The sequence below is a fragment of the Vigna unguiculata genome, chromosome 5 (assembly GCF_037176805.1).
Source record: "Vigna unguiculata cultivar grain cowpea cultivar isolate G323 ecotype 2 chromosome 5, ASM3717680v1, whole genome shotgun sequence".
In the NCBI taxonomy this organism is placed as follows: Eukaryota; Viridiplantae; Streptophyta; class Magnoliopsida; order Fabales; family Fabaceae; genus Vigna; species Vigna unguiculata.
Window position 1 is genome coordinate 55,429,607 of NC_140796.1, and position 15,349 is coordinate 55,444,955.

At 30.5% G+C, this 15,349-nt stretch overlaps 4 protein-coding genes across 5 annotated transcripts; 3 read left to right on the plus strand and 1 right to left on the minus strand.

Moving 5' to 3' along the window:
* The first annotated feature begins 1,498 nt into the window (after positions 1 to 1,498).
* NIP6;1 (NOD26-like intrinsic protein 6;1) lies at positions 1,499 to 5,004 on the plus strand. The gene is made up of 4 exons (XM_028073025.2): positions 1,499 to 2,008; positions 2,092 to 2,286; positions 3,115 to 3,176; positions 4,569 to 5,004. Exons 1-4 carry the CDS (start codon positions 1,559 to 1,561, stop codon positions 4,765 to 4,767), a joined length of 906 nt encoding a protein of 301 aa, XP_027928826.2. The 5' UTR covers positions 1,499 to 1,558; the 3' UTR covers positions 4,768 to 5,004.
* On the minus strand, positions 4,439 to 6,151 carry LOC114185355 (uncharacterized). Its single transcript, XM_028073026.2, has 2 exons — positions 5,775 to 6,151; positions 4,439 to 4,801 (listed from the first exon to the last, which is right to left on the minus strand). Exon 1 carries the CDS (start codon positions 6,116 to 6,118, stop codon positions 5,780 to 5,782), a length of 339 nt encoding a protein of 112 aa, XP_027928827.1. The 5' UTR covers positions 6,119 to 6,151; the 3' UTR covers positions 4,439 to 4,801; positions 5,775 to 5,779.
* Positions 6,152 to 6,820: 669 nt separating this feature from the next.
* LOC146886578 (galactoside 2-alpha-L-fucosyltransferase-like) lies at positions 6,821 to 8,757 on the plus strand. Of its 2 annotated transcripts, XM_085673594.1 has the most exons (3): positions 6,821 to 6,940; positions 7,048 to 7,160; positions 7,271 to 8,757. In XM_085673594.1, the coding sequence occupies exons 2-3, from the start codon at positions 7,049 to 7,051 to the stop codon at positions 8,722 to 8,724; spliced, it is 1,566 nt and encodes a 521-aa protein (XP_085529720.1). In that variant the 5' UTR covers positions 6,821 to 6,940; position 7,048; the 3' UTR covers positions 8,725 to 8,757. The 2 variants fall into 2 exon arrangements, with proteins under 2 accessions (XP_085529720.1, XP_085529721.1); XM_085673595.1 differs by lacking the exon at positions 6,821 to 6,940 and having other exon boundaries at positions 6,947 to 7,160.
* A 3,839-nt stretch (positions 8,758 to 12,596) lies between these two features.
* On the plus strand, positions 12,597 to 14,492 carry LOC114184803 (galactoside 2-alpha-L-fucosyltransferase-like). The gene is made up of 3 exons (XM_028072109.2): positions 12,597 to 12,613; positions 12,721 to 12,908; positions 13,022 to 14,492. Coding segments are annotated over exons 1-3 (1,587 nt in total). The 5' UTR covers positions 12,597 to 12,611; the 3' UTR covers positions 14,419 to 14,492.
* The last annotated feature ends 857 nt before the right edge of the window (positions 14,493 to 15,349 follow it).

The window sequence follows — 15,349 nt, forward strand, 5'->3', positions numbered from 1 at the left end:
CAGTTACCAAGATTTTTAATGTCATCTCAAAATTTCGTAGGTACACTGCACCATGGAACTCATATTTTCCACTTATATACATACAATTGTTTTCTCTTTTCCCGTTTTATTATTTACTTACATCCCATTAGTTTATTTTTCTTATTGTACTTTTTTCTGTCTTTTTATACTTGAAAAATAATAACTATTTATAGACTATTTTTTTTTGAAAGCTAAACAAAATATTTCGTAAGATAGTACAATTTTTTAATTTTAATTTTAATTTTGTGAGATAGTACAAATGGATCATCTATGATGTCCGCAAAATTTTTTAATTTTAATTTTTCATGTTATTTATATTGTGGTGGGAGAATCACATTTGCCTACAAAATCCACATTTGTCTGTATGATATTTTGTTTTTATTTTTCATCCTAATATTAGGTTATAGTTTTAAATTCAGAGAATAAATAACTATTTTTTTCAAACCACCATTACGTAGACGAAATTAAATAGAGTCAATCCAAGAAGAAAATATGTAATTCAGAAATAATAGTGCATTTTAAAATTACATGTTTTGTTTTTTCAATTAATTAGGAAATTTTTAGTGCAAATACTACACACCACCTTCGATTAAAAATTTAAGATAATATATTTTGGTGTCTTTCCTTTTTAACTTATTGTTCAACTTTCTTATAAAGTCAGAGATAAATTCTCAATCAATAATTGAGGGAAAAATATTATTTTTATATGGATTAAGTATGTTTTAGTTTCTGATCTATAATATAAAATTAAATTTTATTTTTATCTTAAACTTGTTGATAGTACGTGATTTCCAAAGTTTAAAAATAAATAGACATATTTATTATAATTTATCAAAATTAAGTATTTGACATGATTAATTAACGATGTTATTTGTGTGTTTAAGTCAACACGTGAACACACATATGACGATATTGTTTATAATATTAATAAATTCTTATTTTCTTTTGATTAAAGATTAGTTCATTCGTTTTTAAGGTCTAAGAACAGAAAGATATTCGAACTTTAAAATAAAAAAGATCCAATTCTCATAATAAGACATCACAAAATTGCTACATGTGTGTCCATATGCTAACATGGATACACACTTATCAACACAAACACATGAACATAAAAGTACGTTGTTAGTTACGTCAGTAAATTTTTATACCGTCGTCGTTTAGTTACGAGGACTTATAATTTAGGCACTGATATATAGTGACTGAAAACATATTTCAGTCTTTTTTTATATTTGTATCCATTGAAAGCACGAGAAATGGTCGGAAATGATCTTACAGAGGTTGTCCCAAATACTTAGAATTGGAAAAGAATTGAGTGACTGATGCCCGAAGTTTGCGACTGTTGTCTGAATTGAACCTGGAGTCTTCAATGTCCCACCATCCATTTGTTAATATGCCTACCCTACCACTGCACTTCTTCACTCACTCCTTTTTCCTTTCTCATTCTGCAATCAACTCAACCAACCACTATATATACACATGCCTCTCATCTCTTCTCTTCTCACCACACACAAACATTTCTCATCTCTCTTTGTGGGGTATGGACAACAATGACGAAATCCCTTCAACACCTGCCACCCCAGGAACTCCTGGTGCACCTCTTTTTGGAGGTTTCACCAATAGGACTAATAATGGTAATAACAAGAAATCGCTTCTCAAGAGTTGTAGATGCTTCACTGTGGAGGATTGGACCATAGAAGATGGAGCATTACCACCCGTCTCCTGCTCTTTGCCACCGCCTCCTACTGTCCCTCTAGCAAGAAAGGTCGGTGCTGAGTTCATCGGCACCTTCATTCTCATGTTCGCCGCCACTGCCGCCGCCATTGTCAACCAGAAGACTAACGGCTCCGAGACCCTCATAGGCTGCGCTGCCACCACCGGTCTCGCCGTTATGATCGTCATCCTCGCCACCGGCCACATCTCCGGTGCTCATCTCAACCCTGCTGTCACCCTTTCCTTCGCTGCATTGAAGCACTTCCCCTGGAAGCATGTAAGTACAACAACTCTTATCTTAGTTAATTATTTTTCTACGAAAAAACAGGTTCATCTTCATTGATATATATAATACTGCAGGTGCCTATGTATATTGGTGCACAAGTTTTGGCATCGATTTGTGCCGCATTTGCTCTGAAAGGGGTTTATCACCCTTTCATGAGTGGTGGAGTCACCGTTCCTTCCGGGGGATATGGCCAATCTTTTGCTTTGGAGTTCATTATTGCCTTCAATCTCATGTTCGTTGTCACTGCAGTCGCCACCGACACCAGAGCTGTGAGTCTATTTTTCTTTTCTCTCTCTGTCTCCTTACACGTGGTTTTTTTGTTTATGTTCCATGACCATGATGTCTGATTGATGACAGAGGAACAGTTTTGTTTTATCAGGGAAAAACAAAAAAAAAAAAAGTACTTTTCGTGATTCCATAAACTTTTGGACACTCCTGCCACATAAACTTTTAACAAAACTGAATTCAATTTTAATCTACAAAAGGTTATATATATTAATCCAAAACCGGTTAGTGTTTGTATACGTTAAATTTCATGCATGTAAAAAGAATCTCTCTGATGAAAATTGATAAGGAGTGGACTTATTTTTTACACTGACATTATTTCAAATCTTAGTCTATGCATGAAAGTTGAAGACAAGTGTGATGGGTTGTGCGACAGATCCAGAAAATATTATTGTTGAGGCACATGAAATGAAAGTTTATGCTTATTTTGCAGTGAGATTATCATGCTTTGTCCGCGTTTTAAGGATTTGGAACCACAAAATAATATTTTCCTACTTTGAACATAAAAACAGCAACATCACCACCCCTTATTTAACAATCAAGCACAGATCTGGAAACGTACAATTACCGGGAATAAATCAAATTTAATACCAATTAACAGTTTCTGCAGAAACAGAGTTGACACCTGTTTTAGCTAATAAAGTATGAAGGGTGTATATGTATTCGTATTTGTACGCATAAGTATAAAATTATTGTTCTGATTTAATCATCGATTCGTGATCCAAACGTCTTGAATCGATGATTAAACCAGAACAAGTATATATATATACGGATTAGTGTAGCATCTAAGTCCGTGATGGATGTAATTGCAGGTGGGAGAACTCGCGGGAATCGCGGTGGGAGCTACTGTGATGCTCAACATACTGATAGCAGGGTATGTCACCGTTTATGTCTCTGCTAACTACTCATGGGTACCTAAAAAAGAACAACGAAAGTTACTAAACAAAACAAATTTACCAAATTGATTTCTTATATGTACTCGTTACTGTAAAACATGTTATTTACAGAATTAGTTCATGAAGTTGCCATTCACGATACTTATTTTCTCAATTTTATTAACTGGAGAGATTGAATTGAATGTTTTTATAATGTTAAAAACTAAATAAAAAGTGAGAACTTTAAGTAAATGGTAAAATTTAAACGAATGGCTTCATACAAATTTAAAAATTAAATGATAATTTTGAAAGAGCAAACTGAAATGACTGGCACTTACAATTTCAGATGCTAATTTAGAGGTAACGTTTAGTATACATCAATTCTGAGAAATAGTAACTTGCTTTTGAACATTCCATCAGCAAGCTAATGAAAACAAAGATTTCCTTTTTGTATAATAAATTGAACCAATTATAGAGTTTTCACAATTTAACAGTCACACATAATTTTTATCAGAGGAAGATGGTGAGAAAAAAGAGAAAAGAGACTTGATACTTTTTTTTCTATCATTTTCTTTAAAAAAAGAGAGAGGATTTTAGTCTTTTTTTGAACAGTTTGAGATCTTACACTACACTTTAGTAAGTCTCTTCATGTTAAATAGGATATAAGATCCCATTCAATTTTGATCAATTTTTTTTATTTATTTAATTGTAGATTTGAGTTTAGGATTTATTTTTCCCTCTTTTAAGTTTAAAGCATCGTTAAGTGTATACATTTTATGTTTCAAAAGTGAATTTTGAAAACTTAATAGGTACAGGTTCACTTCTGAAATACAATTGTTCTATCCTCAATGAGTTTCAAACATACTAGTAATCTTCTAAAAACTATGCTATTAGTCACCGTTCGAAAATTATAAAATGGATTGCAAACAAGTTCAAAAAAGGAGAATGAAGTAGAAGTACACAAGGTTGATCTAAAATAAACTTTGAAAGAGTATATTTATCATTGTTTTAGTAAAGCTTACGGTAATTGCAGCCACTTAAATCTTATGGTGAATATGCCACTTCTTTATCATGGTTCGCTTAAATCTTACTGTAATTTTCACTTTAAGCTTTAGAAACGAAAGTCATTATAGATTATTATTTTCTGAAGATATATATGGCCTCATTCTCATCCTTCCAAGGTAAAAAATAAAGAAGCTTTCACTCACTCCATTGCTTACTGTTAAGCACTTTTTCAATCCAAAATCCCCAGCCTCATACCTTGATCGAAAAGAATTCTTAGCTGCCTCAAAAGCTATTTTTTTCAACAAATCACAGAAACAAAGTAGAGTCGTCTAAAATTGCCCCTAAAAAGTGGAGTTTGGTTAAATATGCTTAACCTTGAATTGCAGGCCAGTATCAGGAGGCTCAATGAACCCAGTAAGAACACTAGGTCCTGCCATCGCCGCAAACAACTACAAAGCCATATGGGTTTATCTGGTAGCTCCCGTACTTGGAGCTTTAGCCGGTGCAGGTACCTACACTGCAGTGAAGCTGCCCGAAGAAGACGATGACGCCAAAGCAAAGGCTTCAATCAGCTTCAGAAGGTGACTTGCTCTATCGTCATCAGGATCCAACTTGGACACTGCAACATTGTAGGATGTTCGTACTTTTTCAAATGATAATATATAAATATTGTAGAAAGCAAGCAAAAAGAGAGAAAGTTTGGTTCGTCAAAATGATAGATGTATAAAATGTGAGCTGACGACTATGGTGTATTTAATGTATTATGGCAAAAATGAGTGGTGTTTAGTGCATAAAAATACAATTTCTTTTCCTTTTTTTCTCTATCTTTGTCCTGAAAAGGAACATGAAAATAAGATCGATTAGTTAGTAAAAACGACCAAATTCATGTCCTAGTAGATAAAATCTCGAAGATGTGTTAAACTTTATGATATAGGAAACAAATTTGATGATACAGGAAAACTATATTAAGAAGTTGACATTTAAGTTGAATTTTTAATCTCAATAAACCGATTAAGTAAATTAAGATTTACACCTAATTATATAAGATCATATGTTTAGTTGATGTTAAATGATTGATGTGAAATTTTCAATACTTCTGTCATTCCAACACATACATAATACGAGAGTAGCCCTCCCATGGCGGTTAATAATGGATAAAACAACAGACCATATAAACAGCTGAAAACTATAACTCTAACACCATGAACTAGAGTCATTTATACGCTACAAATTGATGGTATCTAAAGTTGACCTCAGATTTATAAAATTATGCGTAAAAAATCTGTTTTAATCTACCTAAGTGGCAACGTTTACCCTTCGTTTTGGAGAGGTCAGAGATTTCATATGCAAAGAGTTACACAACTTGATCAATGTAGCTAGGTCCACCTAATGGGAAGAGTTGCGGTTGAGGGAGGTAAATGTAATGAAGATAACAGCGAATGATGCGAAATGTTTGAAAATGAATTGCACATAGAAGAGAAGTACATAAATATATGATTTGAAAATACGAGCAATTAAGCATCACATAGGTGGCCTTACCTAGAGTAAAATAAATAGAAATGAAATAAAAAAAAAAGCGAAAGAAGAGTTACCATGATCAAACAAGGGAAAGGGCACGCGTGTGATGAGGCGGAGGGGATCGGAGTGAGAATGGGAAGAGAGAAAGAGCGAAGGAAGCGATGCAGACGCCGAGGATGTTGGCAAGGGCGTCCCTGACAGAAGCCCCCGAAGAGTGGAAGTAGCCGAGGTGATCGGCGGCCTCTTTGGCGGCGCCGGCGAGGAGGGAGAAGAGAGATCCGATGGAAATAGCGTGGCGGCGATATGGAGTGAGAGAAGCGAAAGAGTAAAAGAGAAAAGTGAGAAAGAAAGACATGAGAAGGTGATAGAGCTTATCAATTCCCAGCCATGGGTCTGAATCTCCCACTCCCTCCGCCATTGCCCCTTTCCCCTTCCTCTTTCACACTGCGTCTATTTACTCAATAAATAAATAAATAACGTAATATTTTTTAATACTAAATTATGTTTTAATTAATTAATAATATTATCATTATGTGATTAAAAATATCTGTAACTGTATAAACACGATTGATTAAAATTATGTGTTTGATCGGAAAATGTGTCGAAAAGAATTTAAATGATAGGTTGTTCAAAAATTTAAAATTTGGAACTAAAATGTGGGGAAAAAAAACTGTAAGATAAAATTTAGAAAAAAATAATAATAATTGAATGATAAAAGATTAGAACTCTCCTATGTAAAAAATGGATACTTTGATTGATAGGATATATAGTATTAGGTAACATGTATCTTTTATATTCACTTTTGATTCTAAATTGTTATCGGAGTTTTTGACGTTTACGATTATATTTTATTAATTTTCCGTTAAATATTTATTATTACTATTATTTAATAGTCTTCTTAAATTATTATAATACATTATTATATATTAATATTACTAATATAACAATACCAATTTACATAATATTATTTAATTTAGTACTACTGTAGTGTACGTGTAACTTCCATTCTCATGATCTAATGATATATATAATTTGACTTTAGAACACAAAATAAAAGTTAAAAAAATTGGTAGAAAAAGTGCTTCATATGACCAAATTATTAAATAATGTTAGGCAACCTAATGAGCTATGTTGGTTTGTTTTGGAAGAAAAAGACTATCATCACTCCTCCATAAATATGTACGATTTACCTTCTTGGATTTTTCATTCTTTTGGATCAAATACAATTCTAAATTAGAGTGTAAGTAAACTTATTTGTATTTCATCGTATTTATGTTTTTGTTGCTATTTCAATGAACATAATTATCCATTTTATATTTGATTTGTATATGCATGTCATCAAATCAGGATGGCAGATGGGAACAGTTTGAAGAGTTTCAAAATATTGTTAGTTGCAGCTTCCATGACCTTTTCCATTTTGATCATATTTTTTTGCACATACCAAAACTCAATCTCTATAGGTAAGTTTAATCTTTCAAAGTTATATTCCTATTTTCAAACGCCATTGTTATTTTGATATTAATATTGTTGGAATTTATTTGATTTTAATTTATTGTTTTTGTAATTAAAGGTCCAAAGAATAATCTATTTGAAGATGTGAAGGATAATCTAATTCTATCTAAAATCACTGATGACAAGCTTCTCGGTGGACTTTTAGTTTCCTCATTTGGTGAAGCATCGTGCATTAGTAGGTTTGAATCTTACTTGTACCGGAAAACTTCTTCTTACAAACCTTCTAAATATTTGATATCTAAGCTACGAAACTATGAACATCTTCATCAAAGTTGTGGACCTAATACTAAATCTTACAATGAAACCATGAAAGAGGGTGCACAATTTGAAAAACATGATGTTGATTCAAGATGTAAATATGTTATCTGGATAGCCGAAAATGGCTTAGGGAACAGGATGTTATCCATGGTTTCAACATTTCTTTATGCAATCCTTACAGACCGCCTTGTTATTGTTAGATTTGACGATGATATGTCAAATCTCTTTTGCGAGCCATTTCCTAATTCTTCATGGTTGTTGCCCAAGAACTCTCCTTTTTCAAATGATTTGAAACAATTTAAAACATTTGAAAGCATGCTTACAAATAACAATGAAAACAATTCACAAGAGCTTTTGCCATCAATTATTTTTCTTACTTTAATGAACTACAATCTTGGTGATACTCGTTTTCATTGTGATCAAAATCAAGATCTTCTTCAAAAAATTCCTATATTGATTTTACAGGCAGATCAATATTTTGCCCCTACTTTTTTTATGATATCCTCTTTTAGACAAGATTTATACAAAATGTTCCCAGACAAAGATACTATTTTTCACCATCTAGGACGCTACCTTTTTCACCCATCAAATGAGGTTTGGGAAGGAATTCGAAAATATTATGAGACACACCTAGGCAAAGAAAATGAGAAGATTGGCGTACAAATTAGAGTATTTAATGCCGAGCAAACACCAGAAATCATTATCAATGAAACTATATCTTGCATCCATCAAAATAAGTTGCTGACAAAATTCAACATGCAGAGCTCAATGAAACCTCCTTTGGAGAAAAATACCTCAAAAGTTGTTCTAGTGGTTTCTTTATACTCGAAATATGGTGAGAGTCTAAAGAGTATATATGAGAGTAATACAAGTTTGAGCACTGGAATAATAAAAGTGTATCAGCCAAGTCACGAAGAGCATCAAAAGTTAGGAGATAACATGCACAACATCAAGGCATGGACCGAAATATATTTGTTGGGTTTGTGTGATGCATTGGTTACAAGTACTTGGTCCACTTTTGGGTACGTTGCTAATGGTCTTGCAGGTTTGAAACCATTGATTTTGCAAAATGTACATGGAAAAATTGTCCCAAATCCACCTTGTCAACAAAACAATTTGGAACCTTGTCTCCATATTCCTCCAAAGTATGATTGTCGGACCAATACCCCGTTCAATGATACTTTTACTTTTTATAATACGAAACACTGCGAAGATTATCCAGGAGGAATAAAGATAATTAATATGTATGATTAAATGGAAAATAATTTACATTTGTTATTGTTTTAATGTAATTCTTACTTATATTTATTTTCTAATTTATCACTAGATTTTCTTACGTTAATTAGTAAATAATACCAATTTTACATTTTAAGAACTTTATATTAATCTTAACCCCATATTATTGTCAAAAAGAGTATTCACTCTTATTTTGAAATACAAGCAAAGTCAAAAGTTATGAATTTACGGTAACCTTTTTTCTCTTTATTTTTTATTTAATTAAAAAGTGTAAAAATTTACACTATACGCAATTAAATCATGAAATAAAACAATTAATTATATCTATAAAATTACAATTAAGTAATAATATCATGCTAAGTTAATATTGTTTTATTACAAATAAAAATTATATATATATATATATATATATTATATTGGTGTTCTTTTTTGTAATTATTATTGTCATTTTTTTATTGTTGACACTCCTCACAAATTTTTGCAAGTTTAGAAAAATTACCATTTTTAGTCATCACACAAAAAATATTTATGAAAATATTTATTTTATAAATTTGATAATAATACTTTTACTTTAGTAATGATGATAAGAATTAATTATTTACATTTTTATTATCATATAATAAAAATTGACACACACGAGTCTAGCATAACATCCTTATTTTTTTTAACTTATGGTTAAATTCGTTAGAATTCTTTTATTTTATTGTATAAATATTGAGCATAATAAAATAAATCAATGAATAAAATGTTCTTACAAGACCGAGATGTATTTGTGCTGCTGACATGTTTATTGTCTTCTACATGCCTATTCCTTAAGCATGAATGGATAAAATTGTGTGTTTAAGTGCTCTCTAAGTGAGGTATAGGGCCAACACTCAAGGAATGGTGGCTAAAGGAGACTACATGAGATGCTCTAACCAAGACTTTGGAGAAAAGTACGTAGGCATAAAACAATTTGGCATGATAACTTTATTAATCTCAAAGTGAATTTACAAGGGAGAGACACCTCTATTTATAGCATAAGATGTCCCCAAATTGGAGATGCAAAACCCTAAAAACTATAACTTTGCTAGATGTTAGGCATAAATCCTCTCCGATAGAAGAAGAACATGTGGCATGTGACCACTCAAGAAGGTGAGTAATACTCTTCATTCCTAGAGTATCATGTGACCACTCAAGAAGGTAAAAAATACTCCGCATTCCTAAAGTGTTATGTGGTCACTAAGAGAAAAACTCTCCAATAGGAAAATGACATGTGGTCACTTAAGAAGGTGAAAAATAGTCTTCAGTGTCATGTGGTTAGTCAAGAAGGTGAAAAATATTCTTCATTCCTAAAGTGTCATGTGGCCACTAGGATAAAACTTCTCCAATAAGAACATGACACATGGTCACTCTCTCCCAAAGGAGATAAGTCTTTACCTTGCCTTTCAAGCTACCAAGTTGGCGCCATTAACTTCCAAAAGTCAAACAAATATGTGCTTCACTGATAGGCTTTCTAAGGCCCAAAAACCCTATGCTCTTGGTCCATTATACAAGGTCTAAAATAAATCCTACACTACTAAGTCCATGATACAAAGTCCAAAATAAATCTATATTGTCAATAAAATAAGAGTTTGGGCTCACTCTAAGAGTTAAAGTCCTAAATCACATAAATTGGCAACATAATTATCTTTAGTTACGCACTCATCATCATCTTTAAAAAATATGATTCAGTTACTTAATTTATCTTTAATTACACAATTTTGTCTTATATTGTTGTTATTTTATTTAGCTAGGACATATCAATTCACATCTAATTATTTATTCAAAGTTTTTGTTTTTGTTTATGTTTTGATTTTATTTTATTTTTGTATTATTTCAAACATCATTTATTTATATTTTAAAAATTACATTTGATAATAAAAATAAAGTAAAAGCATATATATATATATATATATTTGATTTAGTTAAAGATAAAAATTAATTAATTGTTGAATTTAAAAGCATAAAGAAAGATAACAATATTTATTATTATATTTTTACTTACTTACTCACTAACTATTAATTAATTATTTTGTAACTAATGTGGCTAATATCATATTCAGTAGAAAATTATTTTAAAATTTTAACTTCAGTATTTTATATATTGTTAATACTCTTAATTATTTAAATTTGAAAAAAAGTATTAATCATCTTTGAATTATATCGATCTTTAAAAAAATATGAAGTACATCTTACTTTAACAGAAAGATTTTTCTTTATTTGTCAAAAATGATTATGAAATAAAATGGAGCATGAATATCTTGCACACAATATAATTATTTACATGAAAGAAAATATAACTGAAAATTTTAATTTTGACATAATTATAATGGGTTCAATAGTTTAAAAGAATATAGAAAAATCTATTAGATATATGTGATTTCTTTAATAGATATAATTATATTAAATTATGTATTCATTTTTGTGTATTAGTGAGAGTAATGAAATATATAAATTTTAAGAATACTATTTTGGCTCCCCAAATTTAATGGTAAAGATCCGCTACTACTGAAGAATAACATCTTGTATTAGAATATTTAATATTGATACATGTAGGGATGACAAATAAACTCGTGGGTATTGTCCGAACATGTCACCGTTTTGATCGGGAATCTCCGCATTGATGCATTCATTGGGTATGGGTGTACTAAACCCAAGTAGGGATGACAAATAAACCCAAGTCCTCTCAACACCACTCAACATTTTCAACCACGTAAGCTACCATCACTCCTTGTCATAACTTTTGGCCTTAATTAACATAAAGATCCCTTTAAATGCATTTATATTGAATAAATATTTATTTATTTAATTTTTTCGGGTCCAATGGATATTGGTATGAGTATGAGGAATCTTCGACTCTTTTCAATTGGGTATGGGGATATACATATTCGTCTCGTCCTTGACCCTGTCCCCATACCCGCCATCGTACATATCCCCACCATATTCTCGTCCTCCTTTAAATGATTAAAGTATTCACAGTTAATCAAGTAAGTAACCTTTTATTTATATATATATATATATATATATATATTACTACACACTTTTTATTTTTTATTTCTTCTAATTGTTTTATTTCTTATAAAATTTATTCACATCTATAATATAGTTTTGATCTTATTGTCATCTTATTTTCATCTTTAGATACATACTCAATATAAATATAAATATAAATATAAATATATATATATATAATTATAATTATAAAACATGATCGTAAAATGTGTAGAAAATAATTTGAATGGTAAGTTGTTCTAAAGTTCCAAACTTTGGTAAATAAGTCAAATATACTATTTTGATAAATTTTTATTAGAAAAATAATTCACGAAAGACGTTATTACATATCTCCCCTTCTTAACCTTAAAGTTTTTAAAGAATGTAGATTAGAATTTCCTCTATGAAAATTGAATATTTTAATTGATAGGATAGTATTACTTACCATGTATCTTATGTTAACTTTTGATACTAATTATTATTGGAGTTCTTGACGTTTACGATTATTTTTTATTAATTTTTACCTTAAATATTTTTTTATTATTATTTAATATTCTTCTTAAACTATTATAATACATTTATATATATATATATATATATATATTACTACTAATAAGATAATATTATCGTATACAAAATATTAATCAATATTATTCAATTTAGCAGTACTATGTACGAGTTTTACAATTTTACTTTAAAACAAAAATTAAAAGTTAGGCAAATTGGTGAATGAAGGTGTTTCATATGACCAAGTTATTAAATGATGTTAGGCATCCTAATGAGCTACGTTGGTTGGTTTTGGAGGGAAAAAACTACTCACTCCTTAATAAATATGTACCATTTACCTTCTTAGATTTGTCATTCTTTTGGATCAAATACAATTTCAAAATAGAATGTAAGTAAACTTCTTTGTATTTCATCATATATATGCATGTGTTGCTATTTCAATGAACTTGTTTCTCTATTTTATATTTGATTTGCATATGCATGTTATCAATTCAGGATGGCTGAAGGGAACAATTTGAAGAGTTTCAGAACATTAGTAGTTGCAGCTTCCATGACCATCCCTATTTTGATCATACTTTTTGTCACACACCAAAACTCAGTATATGATATCCTCAAAGAATACAATGTATTCATTGAAAGAGCCAACGATATTGCTACTAATAAACAGAAGACTCAAAATCCAGGTAAGTTCAGTCTTTGAAAGTTATATTTTTATTTTCAAATTTCACTATTACCTTGATATAAATATTGTTGGAATTTGTGTGATTTTAACTTATCATTTATGTAACATTTGAAGATGTGAAGGATGATGAAGAGAAACTTCACGGTGGACTTTTAGTTTCCTCATTTGATGAAGCATCATGTATTAGTAGGTTTCAATCTTATTTGTATCGGAAGGCATCTCCTTACAAACCTTCTAAATATTTGATATCCAAGCTACGAAACTATGAAAATCTTCATCAACGTTGTGGACCTTATACTAAGTCTTACAACAAAACCATGAAAGAGGGTGCAAACTTTAGCAAAAATGGTGTTGATTCAATGTGCAAATATCTTATCTGGACAATTGCAGATGGCTTAGGGAATAGGATGATATCTATGGTTTCAGCATTTCTTTATGCAATCCTCACAGATCGCGTCCTTCTTGTTAGATTTAATGATGAGATGTTGAATCTCTTTTGCGAGCCATTTCCTAACTCGTCATGGATGTTGCCTGAGAACTTCCCTTTTCCAAATGATTTGAATCAACTTCAAACATTTGAAAGCATTATTGCGAAAAACAAGGAAAACAACTCACAAGACCTTTTGCCATCAATTAGTTTTCTTCCTTTAATGAACTACAATAGTGGTAATTCTCGTTTTCATTGTGATAAAAATCAGGATCTTCTACGAAAAATTCCCGTGCTGATTTTACAGTCACATGAATATTTTGTCCCTTCTCTTTATATAGTATCCTCATTTAGACAAGACTTCGACAAAATGTTCCCCGACAAAGACACTACTTTTCACCTTCTAGGACGTTACCTTTTCCATCCATCAAATATAGCGTGGGAACGAATTAAGAATGTATATAAGGAACACCTAGCCAAGGTAAATGAAAGGATTGGGTTGCAAATTAGAATATATAATATTCGTGATACACCAGAAGAAACCATTATCAATGAAACTATATCTTGCCTCGAGCAAAATAAGTTGTTGCCAAAATTCCACATGAGTTCTCCTTTGGAAAAGAATACCTCAAAAGTTATTTTAGTGGTTTCTTTATACTCAAAATATGGTGAGGGGCTAAAGAGTATATATGAAAGTAATACAAGTTTGAGCAAGGAAGTAATAAAAGTGTATCAGCCAAGTCATGAAGAGAATCAAAATTCAGGTGATAACATGCACAACATTAAGGCATGGGTCGACATATATTTGTTGGGTTTGTGTGATACATTGGTTACAAGCCCAGGGTCCACTTTTGGGTATGTTGCTCATAGTCTTGGAGGAATGAAGCCATTGATTTTGAAAAGTATAGATGGAAAAACTATCCCAGATCTACCTTGTCAACGACTCAAGGACATGGAACCTTGTTACTATGATCCTCCCAATTATAATTGTGCCTCTGATATCCCAGTCGATTACACTTCTATTTTTCATAATATTAAACGTTGTATAGATCTACCACAAGGAATGAGGATAATTAATACGTAGGATTAGATGAGAAATAAATTACATAATAATACTATTGTTTTAATCAATAAATTTTACTTACATTTCTTTTTCAATTTGTCGCTAATTTTTTTACATCGATTAGTAAACATTACCCTATTTTACATTTTATTACATATTATTATTAAAGAGAATATTAACATTTAAACTGTTTGTAACCTCCTTCTTATACAGCAAATCCATTCTTACTGAAAAATACTAGCAAAGTCAATTTCTAATTAAATAATAATTATTTACGTAATAATCAGTAATGTATATCCATTAACAAATATAACATAGATTATTTGTGGCATATGTAAGTGAGGGGAGCTATGCACACTTTTCTATTGACTTTCCTTCTTGTTGCTTTGTTTTGTTTAGACTAGTAGAAGACTATAAAAGTTAAGAAAGAAGAAAAATTGAAAAATGAGATTTGTTAAAAGGAAAGGATGGAAATAAGAAATACAAAAATATCGAATTTAATTAACGTCAGATTAATTAAATAATATGATAAATTATCACAAGAAATAATTTTATTTTTATTTTAATATGTACAAGTATAAATTGAAATCAATAAGATTATTTAATCATTGAATAATTAATTTGTGAACTTAAAATAAAAAAAATTATTTTTAACAAATTTTTAATAATTTATTCTTAAGTATCAATTAAACACACGCTAAGAATATCTTTTAAAATTCGATTGACGCATAATAAAGTGCATGTTTGGTTTCACTTTGGACACATCCAAAATCAATTGTAGATAAAAAATTCACATTAAAGAAAAACAACTCTTTCTAAATTTTTTATCAACCAAAATTGATTTTCCTACATCAAATAAAATCAATTTTCTCAAAATGTTTCCAAACACACCCAAAATCAAATTTTGATTGACACGTGTAGTTTTATGCTTTTGCCCACCATAACCATGAAA